A 25,876-nucleotide genomic window follows, 5' to 3' on the forward strand; every position below is an offset into this window, starting at 1 on the left:
TAGTCCTCCTTCCCCTATATCCCCTTCCCATTCACGTCTCCCCTGTGCTCTGCCGCACCTTTCTTTGACTTGTGTAATTTGACTTGGGTTGTTGTTGTTGTTTTTTTTAATCTCTCACTTTTTCTTTCTGAGTTGTTTTCTCTTAAGTGGTTTGTAGGAGCTCTTTTAAAATTTTTTTGTTTATTATTTTGAAAGAGACAGCATGAGCGGGGGAGGGGCAGAGAGAGCAGGAGAGAGAGAATTCCAAGCAGGCTCTGCACCGTCAGCACAGAGCTCAATATGGGGCTCGAATGCACGAAATCATGAGATCATGACCTGAGCCGAAATTGAGAGTCAGAGGCTTAGCCACCCAGGTGCCCCTGTAGGAGCTCTTTTTATTATATACATTAACCCTATATATATATTTCCCCAGATACTTGATGTTCGCTTGTGGTATCTTTAATCAGGGAGAAATTTAAAAATTTTATATAAAATTTGTCAGACTTCCTCACTTGAAGATTGTAAATATATTTTTATATGTTTCTCCTTTATGTTCATTTCCTTGATCAATAAGGAATTTATACATGTTATACTTATGTGATACACCATAGACATAGGATAGAACCTTCCTCTCAAATGGCCAATATTCCCAATACAGTATTGAATACCCCATGCTTTTCCTGGTGATTTGAAGCATCACTTTGTATATACTGAATTTCTATAACTGTATGTGTATTCTTATATATTTTTTCATTACTCAATTCTTACTCTTTTTTTCTTCCCAATTCTTATGTATAACAAATACAAATACATCCTGTTGGTTCATTTGCAGATGCTCTATTCTAATTCATCAATCTATTCTCATTTTAGTTTACTCCAACTTAATAGGAGTTCTTGATATCGCCTAGTTTGGTTCCCCTATTATTATTCTTAATTTAAAAATTTTATTGGTCATTCTCACTTCTACTCTTCCAAATGAACTTCAGCATCAATGTGGCTTGTTTCTCCCCAAAATAGTCTCTGGATTTTTACTGCCAGATCATTCTTTTTGTTGTTGTTATGTACTCTTGAAACTTACTTGCATGACACTTAAGCAAATTAATAAAACGACAATGACAACAACAAAAAAAACTGGGCTCAAGCTAAAAGTAGGGTACACTTTTGTGTTACTGTCTGTCTATGACTAGGCCCAGTTTTTTTCAGAATTTTTGCCTGGTTGACCTTTAAATATGTTTTTTCTCATGTTATTTTTCTTTCTTTTTCAGAGTCATGTCAGATCTCATTTCATTTAAATTTTTTCTAAATAGATGCATACTTCTAATTTTCTTCTTGTTTCTATAACATCTCTACCACTTTTATAATTATCTCTCAGTTTATAGTATATAAACTCTCTGAGAATAGCTACCATGTGATTCATATCTTTTTTTTTTTTAATTTAGTTATGTCACAGGCCAAGGTTGTATAGCCTTTGGAAAATCAACAAATTTGGACCTCAGTTTTCTTAAAGTAGGTATAATTATACCTACTCTACATGGTGGTTATAAAGCCAGAAGAGCTTATAAAGCACCTGCCAGGAGAGCATACTGAGGTGCCCATAGCAAGGCCAAAGTGGCTGTCTAGAAAAGCAGAAACATTGGGTGGCTGGTATTAAGTGCAAGTAGTAGGTAGAGAGTAAATTGAGGTTATTGTCCAAAGAAAAGGTGGAGGAAAACTTGCAAAAAGAAGAGATCATCTCATGTTTTCAAAACGTAAACCTTTAGGGGTTAATCACTAAACTCTATTGAGTGCTTGTGGGCAGAGCACTGTGTCATGTGCTGTCGAGTATGTGAACATATGTATACGGCAGTTTCTATGCTCCAAGAGCTAGTTGTCTAATATTGAAGATGCTTTGAGAGCAAAGAAATGAATCAGAGATGGGTGAATCATGTGGATGGATATGCACGCTTAGGTTGTCATTAAATTCAGCAAGAGAATGACATTTGGGTGGTATTAGGGAAGCTGAGCTGTGTATCCTTTACAAAGGCATACGTGTTGAAAAAGATCTTCAAGACAAGGCCTGGATAATTTCGTACTTAAGAGAAAATTTAGACACTGCTATTTAGATCTTAGCCAAGAAAGGAAACAGTGGAGCCCTGGAGGAAGCAGCCCATCAAGGAGTAACTGCAGGGAAAAAGGAGGCTTTGCTTGAGAGCCAGCTGGGAGTTATGAGAAAGGTGAATTGGACAGGTAGGGTAAGATGATTAAGTGTTGGTCCTGCCACTTGACGTGAAGTCACTCAACTTCTTGTCTCTTTTTCTGGTCTGTAAAACAAGCAGGTTAGACTTGGTCAACTGGATAGCTGTCATTTCTATCCGAATGAAAAATCAAAATGATGATCGATTCTCCTCCACCCTACTAGAGACTGAACACTGGTCACTAATATGTGAATCTTCGGAATGCATATTTTTTTGGTAACCATGATTTGGTCGCTGGATTTTACATGACTTGAGAGAGGACATCTTTTTCCTCTAGAATGGCACATTTTACTTTTACTTCCTAGTGGGCTATTTGATTTAAAGATCGTGTTAGTGGTTTAGGAGTCATAGACATATACAGAACTAGAAATTATTTAATTTATTTCATTGTGTACAGATGGTTCCTCACTTACAATGGATCTACTTAGATTTTTCGATTTTACAATAGTGCGGAAGTGATACGCATTAGGTAGACATGGTATGTTGAATTTTGATCTTTCCCCGGGGATGTAATGTGGTGTGATCCTGTCTCATGATGCTAGATGGTGGCAGTGAGCTGAAGCTTCCAATCAGTAACCTGATCGAGGGGTCAGCAGCCAGTATGCTTACAACCATTCTGTACCCATATAGTCTGTTTTTACTTTCATTAAAGTATTCAGTAAGTTACATGAGATACTCAGTACTTAACTAAAACGTAGGCTTTGTGTTAGGTGATTTTTTTCCCCAACTGTAGGCTACTGTAAATGTTCCGAGCACATTTAAGGTAGGCTAGGCTAAGCTATGACGTTCTGTAGGTTAGGTGTATTAAATACGTTTTCAGCTTATGATCTTTTCAGCTTAGGCTGGTTTATCAGGACATAGCCCCGTGGTAAATGGAGGAAGGTCTGTAGATGAGGAAACGAGCTAGCGAGATTTAGGGAGCTTCGGAAGCTGGAAGGTAGGTAATAGCTGAATAGTTGCAGAGCAGGAACCAGAGTCCAAGCTTCTTTTTTTCTATGCAATAGAAAATTCATTCCATGCTGACGTTTTTTTGGACTTTATGAAAATTTAATGCTGTTTTTTGAGGTTGTTATACAGTGAACGAATTTCTAGTTGGTTAGGGAGGATGGGAGAACACAGTAAACATTTTACACTTTTCTGTGATGGATTTGAATACTCCTTTGAATACTCATGTCTCTTAGTGATCCACAACTGGTTATTTTAGTTATTCATTCACTTCTGACCTATTAGTAGGTTTTGTCTGCCATCTGATTATGAGGGGAATTTTGTAATGTGGTTGGATAAGTGGAAGTGTATCACATTGCTGTTGACAACAGCTCAGTGGAAAATTTGCTGAATGTATCTTTTTTCTTTGACTGTGGATAACATCAAATTGAAATTAACATATTTCCAAAATAGCCTGAGTCAAGTTTATCTCTCAAGGGGAAGGTTCTAGAGTTGGAATTATTAAACCGCTTGAAATAGCATGCAAAATTTTGTGTGTATGGTGCTTTTTTCTGTCAAGCGTGTCCCATTGTTTTCATGAGTTTTTTCAAAGGGTATGTGACCTAAATAAAAAGATTTCGGAACTACTGCTTTAATGAGTGATAATCAAATCTATAATACTGGACTCATTTTCCTGTTAGAAAAAAAAAAAAAAAGACTTTCACTTAAACGACTGAATTGTTCAAATACTACATCTTGGGTTTGATGCCTGATAGATAAGAATCACCAGAAATGAAAGGAATATATATTTATTGCATCTGCAGAAATATTATAGGATCACATGTTGTGATTTTTGTGCTTAAGACTTTCTATGCCATTTTATGACCCACCTACTTAAAAAAAAAGAAAAAGTCAAAATTACAGTTTTTCAGTGTATTAAATGTGTAAGTGGGGTCAACGTTTTTTACATGCAAACCAGTTGGAAGTTATTAAAATGAATTGTAATGGGAAGTGGGAATTAGTCCCGTATAGCCTGGATTGAGACATTTCTGTGCTTTATGGGTCTTTCCCCTATTCATTTGACAGAGGCCAAAATTCACCATGCCTCTTTTCCATGTCTGAGGGTCACCTTCCAACCTACACACACCCCACCACCGCCATCATCATCATCATCAGTATCAGTGCTCTCAGTTTCCTCCTTTCTTATCCCTCTCTCATCTCTCACTCCTCTCTACTTTGCTATAATCTGGAACTGTTTCCCCCTCCCCACCCCCCCATAAAAGTCAAATGCCTCTGTAATCCTCAATCTGTTTTCCTAGTGGTTTTTCCACTCCTTGGCTTTACTCCACTTATAGTCTCTCAAACCTCAGGGTCTGGAATGTCAGCTTTGTTCTCTTTGCTGCCTTTTCCAACACCATTATTCCTTCATCCTTTTTTTTTTTTTTTTCCCTCATGTCTCTGCTCCTTTGAAATTCCTGTCTTTTGCCTAAGCCACCTGTTTGTTAGTCCTTAGTGAGCAACCTCATGGCTGCTTTTCCTTATTCACTGGCAGTTGGTTTACAGTTTTCTTCACCCTCAGCTTCCGATGATCATAGCTTACCTGGGCATCCATGTGGAAAAACACCAACAAATACCACACCTGGACTTTGAGTTCATTGGCCACTTGATTTCCAGTAACTTTCACCTCATCAGCAATTCACTATAATCCACCTCCTCCAGAATCACATATTCACAGTCCTTATTCTGACCACAGCCACCTAGCTGTGCCTCTCAAATCATGACCTTTTCTTGACCTTTGGGCCTCCTTTATTCCCAGTGTATCGGTAGTCTTCCTTCTACATTTTATTTCTTTAATCCCACTTAGAATTCGTGATTTATAATTTCAATAACTCTCCCCCCCCTTTTTGCCAATACCTTTAACTTCCTTGTTTCTCTGCTTTTTCTCTTTGCACCTGTTGGATAGAAAGTTAACACCGAATGAAGCAGTTAATGTCTTCTCTGTGTCTGTTCATACGTGGCTGAGCATTGCTAGAAAAAGTCACAAAGAAAGGCAAATTGATTCCTCTATAAATGTATTATCACAGATATTTATTTATTTATTTGTTTATTATTTTTAAAGTAGACTTCATGCCCAGTGCGGAGGCCATTGCGGGGCTTAAACTCATGACCCTGATGTCGTGACCTAAGCTGAGATCAAGAGTCAGAAACTAAACTGACTGAGCCATCCAGGCATTCCTCATAAATCTTTTTATTTATTTATTTATTTATTTATTTATTTTTAATATTCTTAAAAAAATTTTTTTTTATGTTTATTTTTGAGAGGGAAAGAGAGCACAAGTGGGGGAGGGCCAGAGAAATGGAGACACAGAATTCAAAGCAAGCTCTGGGCTCTTAGCTGTCGGCACAGAGCATGACACAGGGCTTGAACTCATGAGCTGTGGGATCATGACCTGAGCCAAAGTTGGATGCTCAACTAACTGAGCCACCCAGGCAGCCCCCTCACGAATCTTTTTTTAAAAAGTTTTTATTTGAGTATAGTTGACCTATAATGTTACATTAGTTTCAGGTGTTATTATCACAAATCTTAAGTGGGTCTTCAGTACTATCCAACAATTCCCTTACTGCAATGATTATTGAAAACTCTTTGCTTCGCCAGTTTTTTTACTTTCCTCGTTCAGTCTCAGTCTCACTAGGTCGCTGGCTGCTTTGTTATGGAGAGAATAGAATCTAACCCTTAGGGATTTACATCTTCCAGCTCAACATACGTATCTGCCTCCTGTTACAGTAAAAAGAGCCTTTTACCTATCTTAGTTTGGATTCTGCCTGTGCTTCATATCCCATCCCTTTCTGCCTTCTCAGAAATTCTAAAATATCTAAATGTGGTTCTTGCTTTTCCTAATATTGTCAGCCAGTCCATCTCACTTTTACTTTTCTGTCAGCTGACCCTTTTGCTACCATTCTACCATAACCCTCCCTTTCCAGCCAAACTTTTTAAAGAGTTATTTGCATATATTCTCATCTAAAGCCCTTCAGACAAGATTTGACTCAGAAATCAGATTTTTTTTGGATTTAGAAAAGCATCGACATGTACGTACTACCTAAGGTTGTGATAATCTCAGTAGGATGTGGGGCAGCGCCCTGTAATCATCACCTTGTTGTTTCTGACCTGGACATGCATGGCTTTACACTTTAAGTGGGATAAGTAAGGACTATAAATAGTTTCATGTTAGTCCAGGTCAGGTTTTGTTTTTGTTTTTTTTTAAGTATGTTTATTTTTAGAGAGAGAGAAGAGCGTGGGAGGAGGAGCAGAGAGAGGGAGAGAGGGAATCCCAAGCAGACTGCACTGTCAGTGCGGAACCCGACATGGGGCTCCAACTCAGGAACCGTGAGATCATGCCCTGAGCTGAAATTGAGAGTCAGACACTTTAATGACTGAGCCACCCAGGTGTCCCGGGTCAAGTTTTGCTTCCAAATTAAAACAAAACAAAACCTTATTTTTTCAGAGCTTTTGGTTTTGGAATTACGAATAGATTGTGGACAGGTATTGCCGCCTCTGTTTTTTAGCTTCATTTTTTTTTTTTTTTTAACCCATCCTGGCTTCTCCTGTCCCTTGTCTCAAATGGCTCTTGCTAATTCTACCAATGACCTTTATCCGAAGAGATCATGTCTAGAGGACTAGTGAACATCTTCACATCTTCAGTCCTCAGACTCTGGTGATGCCAGATCCGTCAAACTTCCCTTGGCTTCCTCAGCCACCTCCCCTCCCTGTCTCTTCCCTGTCACCCTTTTTGCAGGCTCAGCATCCTCTATCTTGTGACCAAAGGCTGGGTTTCTTGCAAGGCTCTGTCCTAGTACCGCTTTTTTTCCCACCCCTGGTTCTCTCGTTTTGTGATCTCACTTATTATGTCTGTGCCTTCAGCTAATTCTGTGCTAATGAATCACAGATAGATGCTCCAGAGGAGACCTCTCCTCAAGCTTGACTTCTTATCTTCTCCCCTGTCTCTTTCCTCTTCTCCCTACTTGCTCACATCATTTTGGTGGCTTCCAGTTCTGTTAGGATGTTTGGCATTGTCTAAAGGCTCTGCATGGCCTGGCCGCTGCCCCTGCTTCAGCTCCATTTAACTCTGTTCCTTTAACCTTGTGCTTTTACTTCCTCTGAGGTACTGTGCTGCCTCCCACAATGCAGTCACTGTACCAGCTACTCTCTCTGTTTGCAGTGCTCTTCCTTCTGGGTAGGTCATTCCTACTCATTTTTACATCACTGCTCAACTCTTTCCTGTGGTGGCCCTCTAATTTGTGTGCCCTATCACCATATCTTATGACACCATGTATGCTTATAACACTAATAACAGTTTTATTTTTGTTCAGTTAGTATACCTTCTCCACTAGATGTGAGCCCTTTCAGCCCAATGATTACATCAACTTTTGTTCACCATCATATTTCCAGCATAGTGCTTGGCATCTAGTAGGCAAATAACAAACGTTTTATATGCATTCTGTACATTAATTTATTTCTAATTTTAAAAGTAATTTATGTATGTATATTTACCAGTGAAGCATGTGCAATTTCTGCAGTTTTAAGTGGACCCAATCCTAGTGGTAATACTACTAAAAATTATAAAGATACATTGTAGAGAATTCTATGAAATACCTGTATATTTTTTAAAGGATCAAATGCATGAAAGCCTTACTTTGATCTAACTCATAATTAATTTTGTTCTTCACTGTTTCTCTATTGACATCTTCCCCAATATTCTTGACAGGGATCAAATATCTTACTAAGCCTAGTATTGTGCCCAAGTAAAATATATGCAGGGTCCAGCACAATCCAGCAGACTCTTAACTTGCTCATCAGTTTATAGGTACCATGGGATTAAAAATAGCTTAGCCATCTGCTAACTGACCAGACAATTTTAGTAGTGTGAAAGGGCGTGGTAGGAGAGAGGGATCTAGGGTCTAGGTGTTCTGTCAGAGCAAGGCTCAGTGCAGAAACCACCTTGTGACCTCTTAATACTGAAACTTAAGAGTCACTTCAAAATTAGGAAGAGATTTGGTAGAGGTTAAGCATAGCATAGTCCCAGTAGTAGGGGATTTCCCAGAATGTAGGGTGACAAAAGAATTTCAACATTTCAATGTTCCACTAAATTTTTTTAGAGAAAAGAATATGTTTAAAGATATAAATTACATAAAACTTAATTACCATATGGTGTATTCATATAATATGTAATGTGTAACAAATATTTCTAGAAATCAGCTTTAATTAATTAGTCTTGTGTATTTATTCTCTAATTAGGAAAATCAGTAGATTCCCAGTCATCTCACAGTGAATCTGAAATTGTGCCAAAAGTTGCTAAAATGACCGTGTCCGGAAAGAAGCAAACTATGGGATTTGAAGTGCCTGGGTAAGGTTTTTAACCCTCCCCCACCTTTTTATTTGAAATTGGTACTGTCTTGTATTTGACTGTAAGAGAACTATTTTAATTTTGCATGATGTGTCATTAACATTGAAGTATCGTGCGTTCTCAGAATGGCATGATACAAAGAAAAGGGATTGATTCTAAATTATGTATATTACTTAGTCTATCTCGTTGTCAGTGTCCTTATGTAAACTAAACGATTTTTAGCTACTTAACATAAAAAAGCATATTTTGTGAAATCTAACACTGTGAGATAAGGAATCCTTCTGCCACTAGATGGCGTAGGTAAGCAGTGTTTGGGAATTAAATGTCATGGAATCATTATTTAAAAAGTTTTTCTGACTATGATATTTAAACTCTTTTAGATTTTCAGGTTGACTAAAAAGTGGGCCACTAGAACAAGGGCATAAAATATGAAATGAAACATATCTAGAATTTCAAATCTGGTGAGAAATGATAAATCCTATATTAGTAGCACTCATTTATCACTGTCTTTAGGATTCTCCCAGGAGTTTTTGTAGAGAAGGGAAGTTGGTTGCTTGAGACTTCATAGCACAGTTTAAAAACATTAACTTTAATAGAGCCTCTTTAAAATTTTCTTAAATCTATTACTTATAAATTGTGTATGTTTTGTCTGCCATTTAGATAGGTAAGATTCGCTGTTATCAAATGTAAACAAAGAATAGAGGATTTTTTTTTAATTTCAAGAAATATAAACTAAGCAACCTCAATTTTTTTCCCTTACAACATTCTTCTATCTAAATTAATGGAAGTTTCATGAGTCTTAGTTGTGAAGAATCTTAAATTGATGAACTTACTCTAATTCAGTGCAGGAAAGAACTCCATATCTAGGACATTGGATGAATGAAAAAGTTACATTTTAATCTGGGTAACTTCAGTCACTTAAAATAATTTCGAATCCTGATTTAGTTACCAAAACCTAAATGTATGTTTTTTCTCTCTGCATTGGGGTTGGGTTGTTGAAATCATAAATTTCTTTTTTATCCTTATGTCTTGGGAACCATTTAATCCCATTATGGGATTATTTTCATTGAGAGAGGGAAAAAAAACCCAGAATATGCAATTCTTATTCTAAGGATTTTATAATCTTAATGCAGAATGTTTTGGAAGTCTTAGAAAGCAACATGTAAATAAGCCCCAATTCACATTAGAAGTAAATGCATAGTTATCTATGGGAATAATTAGAAGAAATAATGGATAATAAATGATCAAGAGAAAAATAGTAAATACAAGTAAATAATTATTGACAACCTAACTTTGTATTACTTTACAAGTGTGATGCAAGCCTTTCAGACTATATACTTCATGAGGGCAGGGCCATTAATGCTCATCATTGTATTTCTTTCATAGAATAGTTGTTTAAATATTCATTGATCAGAGTCCTTGGGGAAATACATTTTATTTTAAAAACAGACTTGGAAATATGTAAATATGTAAAGGTGAAAAAACAGCCTGTGAGTTAGTACTTTGATATAGCTCTATAAGAGACATCATCAGAACATGAAAGGTCTGTAGGTACAGATCAGGTTACTCAGAAATACATAATATTGTTTAAGGACCAAGCTATATTTGTTCAAATACTTATATAGGACTCGTTAGGGATAATACTTAGGCTGTTATTCTGATTTGATCTTGAGAAAGCACAGAGAAACATAAAAAAACACTTCTGAGTCGAGATTTCAGCAGCATAAATATCTACACAGTGTGATTCCCAGTGACGGCTTGTAAAAAAGGGTAATGCATTGCTTAGAAGAAATGAGATAGCAAACTTTTTCTTCACTAATATTAAAGATGGTAAATACCTCTCTAGACAAAGCTTATTTAAGTATAAATGGTTTGAACCTTGCATAGAGGACAAATACTCTTAAATCTAAATTATTAGCTTCCTAGTCTCATTTAAATAACGAGAAAGCAAGCCTCTAGATTCATGTAGAAATATTCCCACTTTTGGAAAGATGGTTTAGGGAAAAAAAACCCAGAATAATCGTATGATAATAATAGATAAGTTTACAAAATTATATCAGAAAGCACCTGAAAAAACATTCAGCCAACTTACTCTTTCTTTCATCAGTCAGTAGTTACAAAATTGGTCATTTAAAAAAAAAATTATTTATTCATTTTTGAGAAGGAGGGGAAGAGAGAGAGAGAGAGAGAGAGAGCAAACATGAGCAGGGGAGAGGCAGAGAGAGAGAGGGAGAGAGAGAATTCCAAGCAGGTTCTGCGCTAACAACAGGGCATAATCCCATCAACTGTGAGATCATGACCTGAGCCAAGATCAAGAGTTGGATGCTTAACCCACTGAGCCACCCAGGTGCCATCCAGAATGGTCATTTTTAGGCCTCATCTTAGAAATTTTTCAAAATCTTAAAAATACTGACTTTTACTTCGTGATAATAAACCTTCAGACGGTTTTCCTGAGCACAGACTTACCTAGGATGCTTTTCTATTTACTTTGGTCACTTCCTTCTAACCCTGTACGATTCAGTGACCTGGTTTGCATTTTACCTAGGATTTACTTGAAAGGGAATGTTTTTGTGAAACCGAGAGAAAAGCAAACCTTTCTGTTACTGAATCGTAAAGGAAATGTTCAAGTCAGACCCATGTTTTGTGAAGCTCTTCCTGTGCTGGGCCCACTGAGCTCTGCCAGCCATAGCCATTCTGCTTGGATCTCTTCTCCATACAGGAGTTAACGTAAGCTTTCCTTTGAAGAAAAGCTTCTGTAACTACACCAGAGATTTGAAACGAGAAATTGTGATGCCCAGTTGTCATGTTTTGGTTTTAGAAGCTGTGGTCATTCAAATGTTTGCAAATTATAGTCTAAGATTTCACTTAATTTAGCCTGTTGGAATCCTTCCAAAGAACTGGAACCTTTTCCACAAACTTAAATTTTTTTGCTGTGGTTCAAGATGAAGCGAATCTTTCTAAGCAGTGTTAGCAAATGAACACCAGAATTGTTAGTAGAGATTTCAAAAGCAAGAGAAAGTAGGAGTGGATGCGAGGTTTTAGTAAAGTTGTGTGACTCTTTCTTCCTGAGGCCTAGGATGAAAAGTCAGCGTTGAGCATATAAAATTGCCCTGAGTCGTTTTTGTTACAGCGTGCAAGAAGAAAATAGATTGACTATTCTCACATAAACTGCTTACTGTGTATAATTCTTTGCCAGTTCCAAAGTGAATTGGATAGAGTTGGTTTCATTTTTAATAACTTGCAATTTAACTTGTTCTTGGTCCTAATTTTTATCTATGTCATTGAAAGGAACGTTAAGTATAGCGTAGTCTGGTTGATTAGATCATGTTGCTTCTAGATGCCCATGGGATAGCACTGGATACAGTTTCTGTAGATAATGGTCAAAGAGCTAATGAACTAAGATCAGTGTTTACTTGTGAGGGTATCATCATTATCAAAGGGAAAATAAGTTATGCTAGGTGGCCTTGTTTCTACCTTATGTATTTGAGTCCCTCACTAGATGGTAAACTTTGGGGATTAGTAGATCAGTTTCTTATCTGCATCTTTTCTTTTCAACATCGATGCCACTTGTGAGTTGTAGTTTTTAGAAAATCAGGTATCTTGTTGAATTAATGAATTAAAAGCTTCTTTGCTGAAAGTATTAAGAAAATGTAAACATTCAGAAATACCTCCTTTAAGGATGGTATTTGAGCGAAACAGATGGTCTCTGTCCTGTTGGAAGAATGAATTAGGGATAAACCCAATTTTTTTTTAATACTACTTTATCTCTAGGAATACATTTGATGCCAAGTTTTACAAAATATCTCCTTTATGCCATCTGTTTTGATAGGATTATATGGCCAAGGCTATGGGCTTGAATTCAGTTATTTTACAGGATATTTTCTTCTTACCTTAGTTTTTGATAGACTCTTTCTCTCCTGGGACCTGCCAAGTCTGTTTGTGGGCTTTGGGTCTAGCTACTTATCATTTCCACCTTCATTGATTGGCCACTTAGCAGAGATCATTTTTGGTCTCCAAAGGTAAGAAATAAGAACAGACAGCTTCTCTGCCCTTCTGACATTATAGGATGCCAGTTGAGTTTGTTTAAATACTTTTTTTCTGTCTCTGCTTTCTGTAGAGTAACTGAAGAAAATGGTCATAGTTTCCACACGCCTCAAAAAGGCCATCTTAGTGAAGAAACCGGCATTGCTCCTTCTGATGTTCTTGACACTGTTTCTAAATCAGTTCTTCCATCCCACACCACTCAAACATCAGAAGAGCAGAGTTCAGCACCAACACCAGTGAAAAAGTCCGGCAAGCTGAGGCAGCAAATAGACGTGAAAGCGGAGCTGGAGAAGCGGCAAGGAGGGAAGCAGCTCCTCAACTTGGTAGTCATTGGTAATGCCCTTTGTTCCTCTGGATGGTTGGTCACCTCTGCTTTGGCCCGGCAGCTTTCTGGTGGCAGTGTGCAGACTCATTCCCAGTCTGAGTTTCTGTATGGGTGTAAATGGACATAAGCAGGGAGGCATTGCATCGTAATGCTTGCTAGTCACCGCGGGTGACATAACGCCACATCACCAAGGAGGTCATCAGACTTGCTTGTGGCATGTTCGTTTTGTGAACATTTTGAAAGTGGCATGTCTTATTGACAGTTTAATTTCCAAAAGTCAAGGAAACGTCCCCCCCTCTCTAAAGAGATGCTCTTTTTTTTTCTCCATTTATTTTAACTATCATTTGATAAAAATTGGTACTTACTACTCTAAACACTGACATGAGCTATCGGATTACATATTCTTGCAATGCCTCTATGTGAACAACATCTGGAAATTGTACCTAGTATTAATCTTGAATCAATTTTCCTTAGGTCATGTTGATGCTGGGAAAAGTACTCTGATGGGCCATATGCTTTATCTTCTGGGTAATGTAAACAAAAGAACTATGCATAAGTATGAACAGGAGTCTAAAAAGGCTGGCAAAGCTTCGTTTGCATATGCATGGGTCTTGGATGAGACTGGCGAAGAAAGGGAAAGGTAGTCACTATATTTCAAAATTTTCAGTTTGAAATGATATATATAATCTTTTAAATAAGTATGCGATATGTGTTGAATATGTGTGGAAAAAAACATGAAATACTTTAGAAACTTTTTTTTAGAGAAAAGCTTTTAATTATCAGGGAAATATTTTTATGATAGCTTTCATCGTATCTATATACATTTTCTACTCTTCCAAATTCTATGAGAATAGTTTAAGAGAATGTTTATCAAAAAATTAAAAAGCAAACTCAGAAAAAGGCAGTAAGAACTCTTAGCTACTTATTCTGTGAGAGAAGTTTCAGTTGTCACTTCCCTCAGTATATGTCAAGTTGACTTGATTTTGAATTAAAATTACGAATAAAACTGTTAGTTTTATATCAAGTGACTTTAAGGAAAGATAACTTTTTGTAGTAAACTGTCTTCTGTCTCAAATTAAAATGACCAGTAAGTTTAAATTATCACTTTAATTCATCTTTATACTTTCTGTACTATGTTTTTATGAGATAGAGTTAACAAGTAATTAAATCTATCTCCTACCTTGGGATGAGCACTGGGTGTTGTATGGAAACCAATTTGACAATAAATTATATTATAAAAAAACAGCCTATCTCCTACCATATAGGTTTAATCTAGTCAATTACTCCTGTATCTGTTACTGTGCCCAATGCTAACTCTGCAGGAGAGAACAGCTACTCATAGACTTCTGGCCAAAGTATTTCTTTTGAACACGTCTTTTTAGAGTAGTGATATTTATCATGTTAGAACTGTCAGGGATGAGGGGGCGCAGTGGCATCTTTTTCAGGAAAGAAAGAGGACACCTAATAAGTGAAATGGCGAGATTATCGACTGTGTCAAAGTAATGACTAAAGACTTTGAAGTCCTCTGAAAGTCCTAAATCAACAAATTATTGCATGTTTCCTATCTTCCTTCTGAATATTAGAGGATATATTTAGATTTTCATACTTTAAAAAAGTGCGTATTAATTTTTTTGGAGTCTTGAATAGTATGCGTTATAATATAAGGCAATTCTTAATAAAGGGAGTCACAATATTCCGTAGCTCTTTTGATAAACAGAATTTTATACCATGGTGGGTTTTTTTTTTTTTTTTTCTGGTAGGTATCTTTTTTATTCTATATAGGGTCATAAGCTTGTTTTCCAACCTAATAAGAAAAATTGGAAAATGAATATTGAAAACAGTGGAACTTTTGTATGATGTCAATGTTAGAAGACTAAATAATTTTCACTTATCAGTTTATGAAACATTGTTAAAATATATGGCTTTTTAGTTGTCTGTTGCTCAGTATGATGCAATTTTAGAGTATTCTTTCATTTTATATGTAGATAGCGGATGCTTCTAGATACATAATGAGAGTTTAACTCACTACTGTATGTTCCTTAATAACATTTCAAAAATACAGTGTGTTACTTATGCCACCATGTTAAATATTTATAAATCTTCTGTTCTGATCTAATGTTGAACATAAATGAATTTTATGTCCTTAGTGTGACAAATGCAGACCAGAGCTGGCTCAAAGGAGTGTATTCTGCTGAAAGTCTAGGCAGGAGCTCAGAATAAGTCTTGGTTCATCAGTATTCTAGGCAATTATTTGAGGACTATGAGAGAGAACTAAGCATCATTTTTACCACGTCAACAGGCCCATGGTTTCAGATTAGACTAGAATGATATGATCAAGGAGACCCACAGTTACCTTACTGCTATGCTAGGGTGGACATATAATTTATTATAATCGTCAGAACCCTTGGTAGTAGGGTAGTGCTCATTCATTATTCTGAACTATTTGGAGCAAACCAAGATGAATGATTACCCAGTTTATTGCCCACCTGATTTCCCTTTCCTGACATCTGGAAAGACTCAGTACCCATATAGACCCTCCGTGGGCTTTCTTAAAATCTGAACCTACTGTTTTATAGCTAAGAAGCACCGTGTTGGTTTCCAAGAAGGATGAAATGAGATGTGAAACAAACTACTATTTATCTCTATTGATTTTTTTAAAAAATTGCTATCTCCTTTGATATTTTCTTTTTTCTAAATGTGTAACATACTGACCTACCTGCCTTGCAAATGAAAGTTTTATAAATTTATAATTAGTGAAGCATCTACATTAGAAGATGAGGAAAACTACCTCCTGATAGTGGTCATTCTTAACTTTATCTTTTCTCCTGTTCAGTATTTATTGTTTCATTTTCCAGAGATGTCCCCACATATCTTTCTTTGTTCACAGTCTGCATTGTCTCTTACCAAAAAGGGGGTGGGGGCAGGAATGGGAAATACCCAGCATTTTGATTAAACTTTGCTGTGTCCACAACCTTATTTTCAAGCTATACAAGTGTAATTCTATTATAGCAGAAATTCTAGTCCCAACTGATACCTTGATTAGTCAAAATAATAGACTAGGTAATAAAATTCCCATTGTTACTTAGGAATTTGGACTGTCATTTAGCCTATATTATTAAATAATTTAATCCATAGTAGCACTGATTATTTCTATAATGCATTCTAACCATTTTGATTTCTTTAAGGGGAGTAACAATGGATGTTGGTATGACAAAGTTTGAGACCACAACCAAAGTTATTACACTAATGGATGCTCCAGGCCATAAGGATTTCATTCCAAATATGATTACAGGAGCAGCCCAGGTACGAGATATTCCCTGAATTATAGTACACTGATTGTGTATAAAATTTCCTGATGCTGAGGTTATAATTCTACACTCTCTTAGACATAGAGAACAACTGATGGTTATCAGAGGGGAGGTGGTGGGGGATGGGTGAAATAGGTGATGGGGATTAAAGAGTACACTTACCGTGATGCGCGTAGGGTCATGTATAGAAGTGTTGAGTCACTATATTGTACACCTGAAACCAATACAACCCTGTATGTTAACTATACTAGGACTTAAAATTAAAACAAACAAACAAAAAATATTGTAAATTAAAAATTTTTAACTTTTGGAAAAATTTGAAAAAATAGAGACATACTGTATTTTTATGATCTTATTGGTACTATATAAAACCTTTTCTAATTATGATATAGAAGCAAATGTATAAAAGCTGTGGATTTCTTGTAGTAAAAATAATGATAAAGTGCTTAATGAGTTATAGCTTTATATCATATTAATAAGTTGGAGTGAATATTTGAGTATCTGCCTTTTTACTGTATTTATAGTCAAGGCCTATATCTTCTTAAAGAGCTGATTTTTGCAGAAGTACTGAAGCTTGGGAGTTTTGCCCTGTGGTTTATTTATTTATTTTTTGTTTTTTAAGTTTATTTATTTTGAAAGAGAGAGAAAACGAGCGGGGAGACAGAGGATCTGAAGTGGGCTCTGTGCTGACAGCAGAGAGCCCAATGAGAGGCTTGAACTCATGAACCATGAGATTATGACCCGAGCCGAAGTCAGACTGTTAACAGACTAAGCCACCCAGGCACCCATTTACTTTCTTTACAGGATTAAACAACCATTGCAATTTATAGAATTACATGGTTCTTAAGGATACTGAAAAAAAATCAAAGGCAATATCTTTAAATAAATAATTAAAACATTGGGAATAGCCCTGCACATAGAGGACATCAATTTTTTTTAATAATAGATGATTGTTGGAAAATATGAAGAATTCAGAAGTTTGCCTGTCACTTGGTAAGCATTTGGCCATTTTCTGAGTTCTTAACAGCTATTTAAATGGTATGTTAATATGAGCATTCGTCAGGGCGCCTGGGTGGCGCAGTCGGTTAAGCGTCCGACTTCAGCCAGGTCACGATCTCGTGGTCCGTGAGTTCGAGCCCCACGTCAGGCTCTGGGCGGATGGCTCGGAGCCTGGAGCCTGTTTCCGATTCTGTGTCTCCCTCTCTCTCTGCCCCTCCCCCGTTCATGCTCTGTCTCTCTCTGTCCCAAAAATAAATATGAGCATTCGTCAACCTAAAAAGGATTTTATAGGAATAAATTTGAATATATTTGAAGATAAATGAGAAAATACTCTGGTTTAGAAAGTTGAGATATAATTTCAGAATATTAATTTAAGGTCTATGGACTGAACAAGATAATGAAGATTGAAAAATAATTATTACTCTGGATTGAATACCAAATATGGGCTAGACACTGTATTAGGTGTTTTGTATGCATTTAGTTTAATCCTTACAATAAAAGTACACATCCTCCCTATTTTATTATTATTTTTAAAGATTTAATTTTTTAATGTTTGTTTATTTTTGAGAGTGAGAGACAGAACGCAAGTAGGGGAGGGGCAGAGAGAGAGAGAGAAACACGGAATCCGAAGCAGGCTCTAGGCTCTGAGCTGTCAGCACAGAGCCTGATGCAGGGCTTGAACTCACGAACTGCGAGATCATGACCTGAGCCAGTCAGATGCTTAACCAACTGAGCCACCCAGGCATCCCTTAAAGATTTTATTTTTAAGTAATCTCTGTACCCACCGTGGTGCTCAAACCCACAACCTTGGGACCAAGAGTTGTATGCTGTGCCAACAAGAGTCAGCCAGTTAACCCCATCCCTGTTTTAAAGTAGTGTAGATCATGACCAAAGAATACAATATATTTTTCTCTTTACTAAAGGATACAATATATTTTTCTTTTTGTTTCATTGTGTGTGTGTGTGTGTGTGTGTGTGTTTCTTTCAGTGCATACTTACTAAATGCCTACTGTGTGCCAAGCACTGTGGTAGGCAATATAGGGATATGATGAACTGCAAAGCACATTTTGATAGTTTAATGGGAAAGGCAAATATCAAAACAAGTGGTTACAGTAAAGTGTCTTTGAATCCTAGAATCTTAGAATCCAGAATAATCACAATGATCATTTATTCCAAGCTCTTAATGGAATTAGGATAGGAAAGGACTTCAGAAAGTATCTAATTGAATTCTGTTATATGACAAATGAAGAAATAGACTCAAAATATTAGGTAACTTAGTGTGCAAAATACTGGGGTTGGCTTTTAGAGATACAAAGACAAATACAGGGTATGCTGCCTGTCCTCAAGGAAATCACAGTGTAGGAAGGTAAACTTTGTAAAGACAAAAGGCTAACACAAATGTACTACAAGAAGAATATATGCAGTATATGTGACGAGGGAAGATCTCTTTTTAGTGCTGGAAGGGCTTCCTTGAAAATGTAGGGGCATGTGAGCTCCCCAAAACAAGCTGTTGCATGAAAGAAGAGAGAAATTGCCCCCCAATTTTTTGGAGATATATAATAGAGTGAATTAGGAAGAATACTTACTGCCTTAGATATCTTCATGCTCATTCAATGAATTTCAAATTTTAACGTAAGAAAACAAATAAAACTTGACGGTTGGTGGCAAAACCTGATTAGAAAGAGATTTACAGTTACTGAGCCTAGGATTTGGAAGGTCAGGCCTGGGTGCTTTATATATTACCCTTCAGTGTTTCTGTGAAGTGAGTAGATTTTTTTTTTAAAGTTTTTATCTAAATTCCAGTTAGTTAACAGACAGTGTAAAATTATTTTCAGGTGTGCAATATCGTGATTCAACACTTACATACAAGTAAATTGACCCTTGACAAGATTAGACAATGTTTGCCTGAGGTGGGAGACCTGTTAGTGAGTACAGATGAGTGAGAGAGCTGGTTTTGACATGAATTGCTCTGGTTTGTGCTCTTAAACAAGAATCCTTGTTCAAAGAACTGGACCTCATTGAAGAAATTATGGGTCCGTATTTTAAGTCATGAAGGATTGGAAATGAATGCTGCACTTAAGAGGAGAAGAAGGGCAGAAGTAGTTGGGTAGGAATAAAAGGAAAAAGAATAGAAATCATAGTGTAAATTGCCCCCACCAAAGTATGTGGATGATACTTCTAATTTAATTATGAAGTTCTGCTCAGAGCAAAGTATCTGATATATTTTTTACTTACTTTATGACCATTTTATTTCTCATTGTGAGGATTATATGGCAGTTCATGTGAAATTCTTTAAAAACTGGGTAGCATAAACAAAGTGTCATTGAGGAAACAACAAAGAGAAATGCTATTGTGGACTCTGTTCTGACCCAAAGGCCAGAGCGTTTCATGTGGATGGAGTGTAAGAGGACCTCGAGAGAGTGCTTATCAAGTACCTGTCTGAGGTAGCTCAGGGGGTACTGTCAGAGTTAGTCAGTCTATCCTGGATTAGAGAAGACCAGATCTCTGTTAGAACAGGTAAGCCTGCAAAGGGGAAAAAATGAAAGAGTGTTCCTTTGAAGAATGTCCCAACAATGCATTGACAGAAATAATTGATGATAATGAATATGGAGGAACACCTATGATTGCACAGACTTTCCTGCAAATTTTCAGAGACTGCATCCACGTGATGCAAGTGGAGACACAGAAAGAAGCATCAACACAAAAGAATAGTGGGAACCTGTAAAACTAGTGTTAATTTAAAGCTAGAGGAAAAGGAGCTAAGGCTGAGGTTAGCTTTTTCCCTTCTTTTTTTGTGTGTAAATGGCATTATGAGAGGAAAAAATGTCTTTCACCTGATTCCCAGAATGCTCCAGAAAGGTTAGGAAACTGTGCTAAGTCAAGGTTCTTTTTCTTGGCCGTAGAGGGTGAATATGCTATTTTTGGTAATGCGTTTATTCAGTTTTTCATCATGATAAATAGTACTCTGATAAATATCTTTGTGTAGATTCATAATTACTTCTCTAGGATAAATTCCTACAAGTGGAATTGGCAGGAAGCAAGATATATATAATTTTAAGGCTCTTGATACTTAGTGTGAAAATGCCCTCCAGATCGTTTGCACCCTTACACAGGCACTGCATAGGAATGCCTGTCTCATTGCACCCTGGCCTACAGTAAATCGTTCTGTCTTATAAATCTGGCCTAATGTGATTTCTAGAAATAGGGAAGGAAAGAATATATTGATGTATTTTTAAATGCCCTTTGTTTGTTTGTTTATAGTGAATCTGAATTAAAAATTATTTTTTAAATATTTATTTATTTTTGAGAGAGAGAGAGAGTGAGCGAGCCAGCAAACAGGGGAGGGGCAGAGAGAGAGGGAGACACAGAACCTGAAGCAGGCTCCAGGCTCTGAGCTCAGCACAGAGCCCGACGCAGGGCTTGAACTCACAGACCCTGAGATCATGACCTGAGCCGAAGTCGGACACTCAACTGACTGAGCCACCCAGGCGCCCCTGAATTTGAATTTTTTAATGTTTCTTGGCCATTTATATTTCTTCTTTAGCAAATTGCTTGTATTCTTTATCTAGTTCTCTGCAGAGCTATGTCTTTTTTTTTTCCTATTTTAGTAAAGGTTTCATATTAAGATTATAATTTTTACCAATACCTATCCCTGTTTACTTATTTTATTATTTTTTTTTTACATTTATTTTATTTTTGAGAGGCAGATAGAGACAGAGCACAAGTGAGGGAGGGGCAGAGAGACACAGAATCCGAAGCAGACTCCAGGCTCCAAGCTGTCATCATAGAGCCCGATGAGGGGCTTGAACTCACAAATCGTGAGATCATGACCTGAGCCGAAGTTGGAGGCTTAACTGACTGAGCCACCCAGGCGCCCCTCAGTTTACTTACGTTTTAATTGTGCTTATGTTTTTCCTCCTTTGTCTAGATATTTTAATTGTTATATAATCAAATATGGGAATTTTTAAATTCTTTGTATCATTATTTTTGGCCACATGCTAGTTTTTTTAATATTTAAGTTTTAATCCATCTATGTAATTCTTCCGTTTGATTTGCTTTAGGGTTTGGTGTCAGGTTAGAGTCTGCCATTAAAATCTGACCACAATTAAAAAAAATAAATAAAATCTGACCACAACTAATTGACTAATTTGTCCTTTGAATTAAAATGCTGTGACATTATTTCTAATTTTGATTATTTCTTTTTTCTTAGGCGGATGTAGCCATTTTAGTTGTAGACGCCAGCAGGGGAGAGTTTGAAGCTGGATTTGAGACCGGGGGACAGACACGAGAACATGGCCTCTTGGTTCGTTCTCTTGGAGTAACTCAGCTTGCGGTTGCAGTCAATAAGATGGATCAGGTATTTGAAGGCGACTGAGAATTCATTGTAGATGTTAACTAAAATGTTCTTCTGCCGTATCGATGACCTCGGATGTGGCTAGTGTACATCTTACTAGTTTGGTTACCATAGTTAAAAAAAAAATGCACGATCCTGGTATTAAATAAATGAAATACTAGTGATTTTTAAGCAAGAAGATGTCTTCTCATTTTCGGAGATAATTTTAAAAAGTTAAATTTTTAAAATTGTTTTTGGTTAAAATAATACACAATGAATTTAGTGTAAAGAAACCCAAAATAACCCATATTTCCAACTCTCTTTTTTTCCCCAAAATCTTTTAACTTTTCGTTTTGTGCATCCATCCAGTTTATTTTTATAGATGAAAATATTTTTTTTCGTAACATCGTGTTATTTTTATTAGCTCCTTTTTAAAAAAATTGATAATGTTCTTGTGCATGTTTCTAAGTAATTAATTTTTGTATAAAGAGCTTGTTTTTATAGCTTTAGTCTATTTTAAAAAAATACTGTAACTTATCCATATAATCCCCGACTTTTGAATATTTCCGTGTGTGTGTGTGTGTAGTGTAGTGTATTTAGAAATTGTTTATTTTATGAAAATGTTTGGGCCTAAGGACATATGCATTTTTAAGACTTGCTATGTATGATCAAAATGCCTTCAAGAAATCTTCTGGTATTTACTCTTGGCACATATGGTGTAGTCATTTTCCCAAACTCTTATCAACACTGCTGTTATTAAATGATTATTTTCTAGTTTGATATGCCAAACATATTTATTTATTTATTTATTTGTTTGTTTGTTTGTTTGTTTATTTATTTAATCTTTATTTATTTTTGAGAGAGAGACAGTATGAGCAGGGGAGGAGCAGACAGATAGGGAGACATAGAATCCTAAGCAGGCTCCAGGCCCTGAGCTGTCAGCACAGAGCCTGACGCGGGGCCCGAACTCATGGACCGCAAGATCATGACCTGAGCTGAAGTCAGACGCTCAACTGACTGAGCCACCCAGGGCGCCCTAAATTTATTTTAATGCTTTTTTTTTTTTTAATGTTTTTGAGAGACTGAGAGAGCACAAGCAGGGGACAGGCAGAGAGAGAAGGAGAAAGAGAATCAGAAGCAGCCTCCAGGCTCTGAGCTGTCAGCACAGAGCCTGACATGGAGTTCGAACCCACAAACCTTGAGATCATGAGCTGAGCTGAAGTCAGACGCTTAACCAACTGAGCCACCCAGGCACTGCCAAACATGTTTTTTGTTTTTTAACCTACTCTTTAGTGAATGTTAATAATATTTAAATATACTTTGTATATTTATTAACCATTTATGGTTTTATTTTGGGAATTATTTATATAATTTGCTTATTTTTGAAACATTTTTTTCTTACTGGTTTTTAAGTATAATTTACTTATTAAAGATATTAATCCTTTATCTTGTCTTAGGTATTTTTCCCAGTTATTTTACTTTTCAACTTATTTATGGTTTGTTTTTGACATATAGTCAAGTTTATAAGCATATTTTTTTTATTCTTTATGCTTAAGTATTTTCTTACCTTGGGATCAGATACTTACACTTTTCTACATGGTTCTTTTACAGTATTATTATTACACATACTTTTTATTTTTCCCAGTGTTTTAGTATGAAAATTTTCAAATGTAAAGATTAGGAAAAAAATAGTGGAGAGATTTTTACAACAAATACCATACTCTACCCACTACTTAAGATTGTCCTACTTACTGATCTCATCTTTGTCTTATCTACCCCTGTGTCCACCTATTAATTCATCTTATTTTGACAAGAATTTCCAAGTAAGTTACACACGTTGTTACACTTACCTCTAAATACTACAGCATGCATATTGTTAGATAGAGTTCATATAACATACATTTTTAGTCTATTTGGCTTGCGGTGGGGGTGCATCAGTAATTTTATTTTACATCAGCAGTTGGTCTGAGCATAACTTAATAAATCCTTCACTCTGTCTCCCCAAATTTGAAATCACTTATAGCTATATACAAAAAATTCTATATGTCTTGCAGTTTCTTTCTAGGTTTTCTGTTGTAGGGAAAATTATTTTTAGATCATATTAATAGTAAGATCTGATATTCCAAGTTTAAATTTTAATAGATTTCATATTTAATAGATTTTATATTTTTATTTTTTAGTCTTGATTTTTTAATATTTTGTGGCAGAAATTTAAATTTTATTTATAGCATAATCTGAAGCATAGTTTTAAAAATTGAATCTTTGTCAGGTTAATTGGCAACAAGAAAGGTTTCAAGAGATTACTGGAAAACTTGGGCACTTTCTTAAACAAGCAGGTTTTAAGGTAAGATAAATTTAAATATATTTGGTACCTTAAGTCTCATCTTACTGATTGTTCTTGTCTTATTAAGTATGTTTAATTCTGTTTGTTTTTATTTCTGCCTGGTCTTTTGTATATCTTACATTCTTAGGATTACTTTACCTTAGAAAATTGCACATATTTTATAACTTGGCTTGGATTTAACATAAGTAAAAGACTTTTCTCCAGCTATTAAATTAGGTGGATAGGTTTAGGGAGGTACCAGAGGAGTGGAAACCACACTTCCACTGCAGTGGAAACTAGTAGAGAGGAATTTCTCTAGCAAAGCGTCTGTTGCCCAACAAAAGTGCTTGAGTGTTTTGAACAAATTTGTAAGTTTCTTACAAAAATCAAAAAAGTTGAAAACTGTTGGATCAGATAACTTCAAGGCTGTAGTTCTGTGATTTCTATTACTAAATGTTTGAGTGAGAAAGAGCCAGTGCAGGCAGGGGAGGGGTAGAGAGAGAGAGGGGGAGAAAGAATCCCAAGCAGGCTGTGCACTGTCAGCACAGAGCCCATCGCGGGGCTTGGTCCCACAAACTGTGAGATAAGACCTGAGCCAAAATCATTTGAGCCAAAGGACATTTAAGTGACCGAGCCACTCAGGTGCCCCTCTATTACTTTTTAAAAAGTATGTTGTTGCTTTTACAAACTTGGTGCAGCATGGTAATGGTGGGTCTTTTACCTTTTGAAAACAGTGTTGTATTAAGTTTCATATATTCAATCTTTTTTAATAGGAGAGTGATGTAGCTTTCATCCCTACAAGTGGTCTCAGTGGTGAAAATCTAATCACAAGATCTCAATCAAGTGAACTCACAAAATGGTATAAAGGACTATGTTTATTAGAACAAATTGGTAAGAATTTAGTACATTATAAGCTTGATGTTGTCATTTAGAGTTCTGGATGGGAGACAAGTGATGTGTGTGAAAAAGCATAGGTTTTATAGTCAGAAGAGCTAGAGTAGTAGTTTTGAAATCCTCTGCAGTATTTCAACTAGTACTCCATTTCCCTTATTTAATTACTGAGGTTCGTGCCTACCTAACCAATAGATGGTTGTTGACATTAAATGAGATAACGTATATAAAAACATTTCATAAACCACAAAATACTAGATGAATGAGAGTCAATTTGCTATTAGTAAGTATAAAAGAAAATTATTTTCTAGGAGACATGGGATGACAATGGGCCGACTGGACCTGAGTCAAGAATTACTTTTAAATTAAACCTTGGTTTTTACCATTTTTTTCCAGATTCCTTCAAGCCGCCTCAGAGATCTGTGGATAAGCCTTTTAGATTATGTGTATCTGATGTTTTCAAAGGTAAGCGCTGCCTCCCTGGTTCTTCTTTAGTACGGTCCCTGCTTTTCCATTTTTCCCCTGACCTCTTTTCTTAGACGAAATCATTGCATTGTCTTCATATTCCCCCTTCTTTATGCCAGCGTAAGGATCAAGGCCCAATAAATCTTGAAGTGCATAGTTCTACTTATTTAATGCCCCTCCCCAGAAAAATCTTCAGTTTACTTCAGCTTACATCGTTTCCTCAGCTCATACTCTTCTTCCAGGTGTGAAATCTCTTGCCCTTTATCTTTCTAGCCTCATGTTTTTTTTTTTCCCTCTCAATAGATCTTTTTAGTTTCTGTATCCTTCAACCAAAATGGATTGTTCACTATTTCTTAACCAATACAGAATCTTTGTTACCACTATGTCTTTCTCTTTTCTTGCCCATTTCGTACCTATCTGTAGCAGAGTCTGGGTCCAATCAGGAGAAAGATACCATCCATAGCTGAAAAGAGAAGTTTGAGGTAAAGAATTATTAATATGATAAAAGAGTGATTATAAGATGTAAGGAAACTCTATATGGTACCAGAGGGCTGAGGAAGAGGATGCAAGGAAGGGCAAACTTAGAAGGCCATGTTGGAGAACGTGTTGTATTAAATAAATACCCAAGAGTACATCCAGTTTAATGTGT

The 25,876-nt window shown here is 36.3% G+C and overlaps 1 protein-coding gene across 3 annotated transcripts in view; it reads left to right on the top strand.

The window, feature by feature from the left end:
* Positions 1-25,876, top strand: part of HBS1L (HBS1 like translational GTPase) — an 86,847-nt gene that overhangs the window by 42,459 nt on the left and 18,512 nt on the right. For all 3 annotated transcript variants that reach the window (XM_047101645.1, XM_047101648.1, XM_047101647.1), the window contains 8 exons: positions 8,431-8,539; positions 12,657-12,916; positions 13,383-13,548; positions 16,094-16,211; positions 21,426-21,572; positions 23,818-23,892; positions 24,645-24,762; positions 25,159-25,227. In XM_047101645.1, coding sequence (XP_046957601.1) covers positions 8,431-8,539; positions 12,657-12,916; positions 13,383-13,548; positions 16,094-16,211; positions 21,426-21,572; positions 23,818-23,892; positions 24,645-24,762; positions 25,159-25,227 — 1,062 coding nt within the window. The remainder of the gene's footprint in view (positions 1-8,430; positions 8,540-12,656; positions 12,917-13,382; positions 13,549-16,093; positions 16,212-21,425; positions 21,573-23,817; positions 23,893-24,644; positions 24,763-25,158; positions 25,228-25,876) is intronic.

The sequence above is a fragment of the Lynx rufus genome, unplaced genomic scaffold (genome assembly GCF_022079265.1).
Source record: "Lynx rufus isolate CCGP_SWC_20201006 ecotype Redwood Valley unplaced genomic scaffold, mLynRuf1.p SCAF_6, whole genome shotgun sequence".
Lineage (NCBI taxonomy): Eukaryota > Metazoa > Chordata > Mammalia > Carnivora > Felidae > Lynx > Lynx rufus.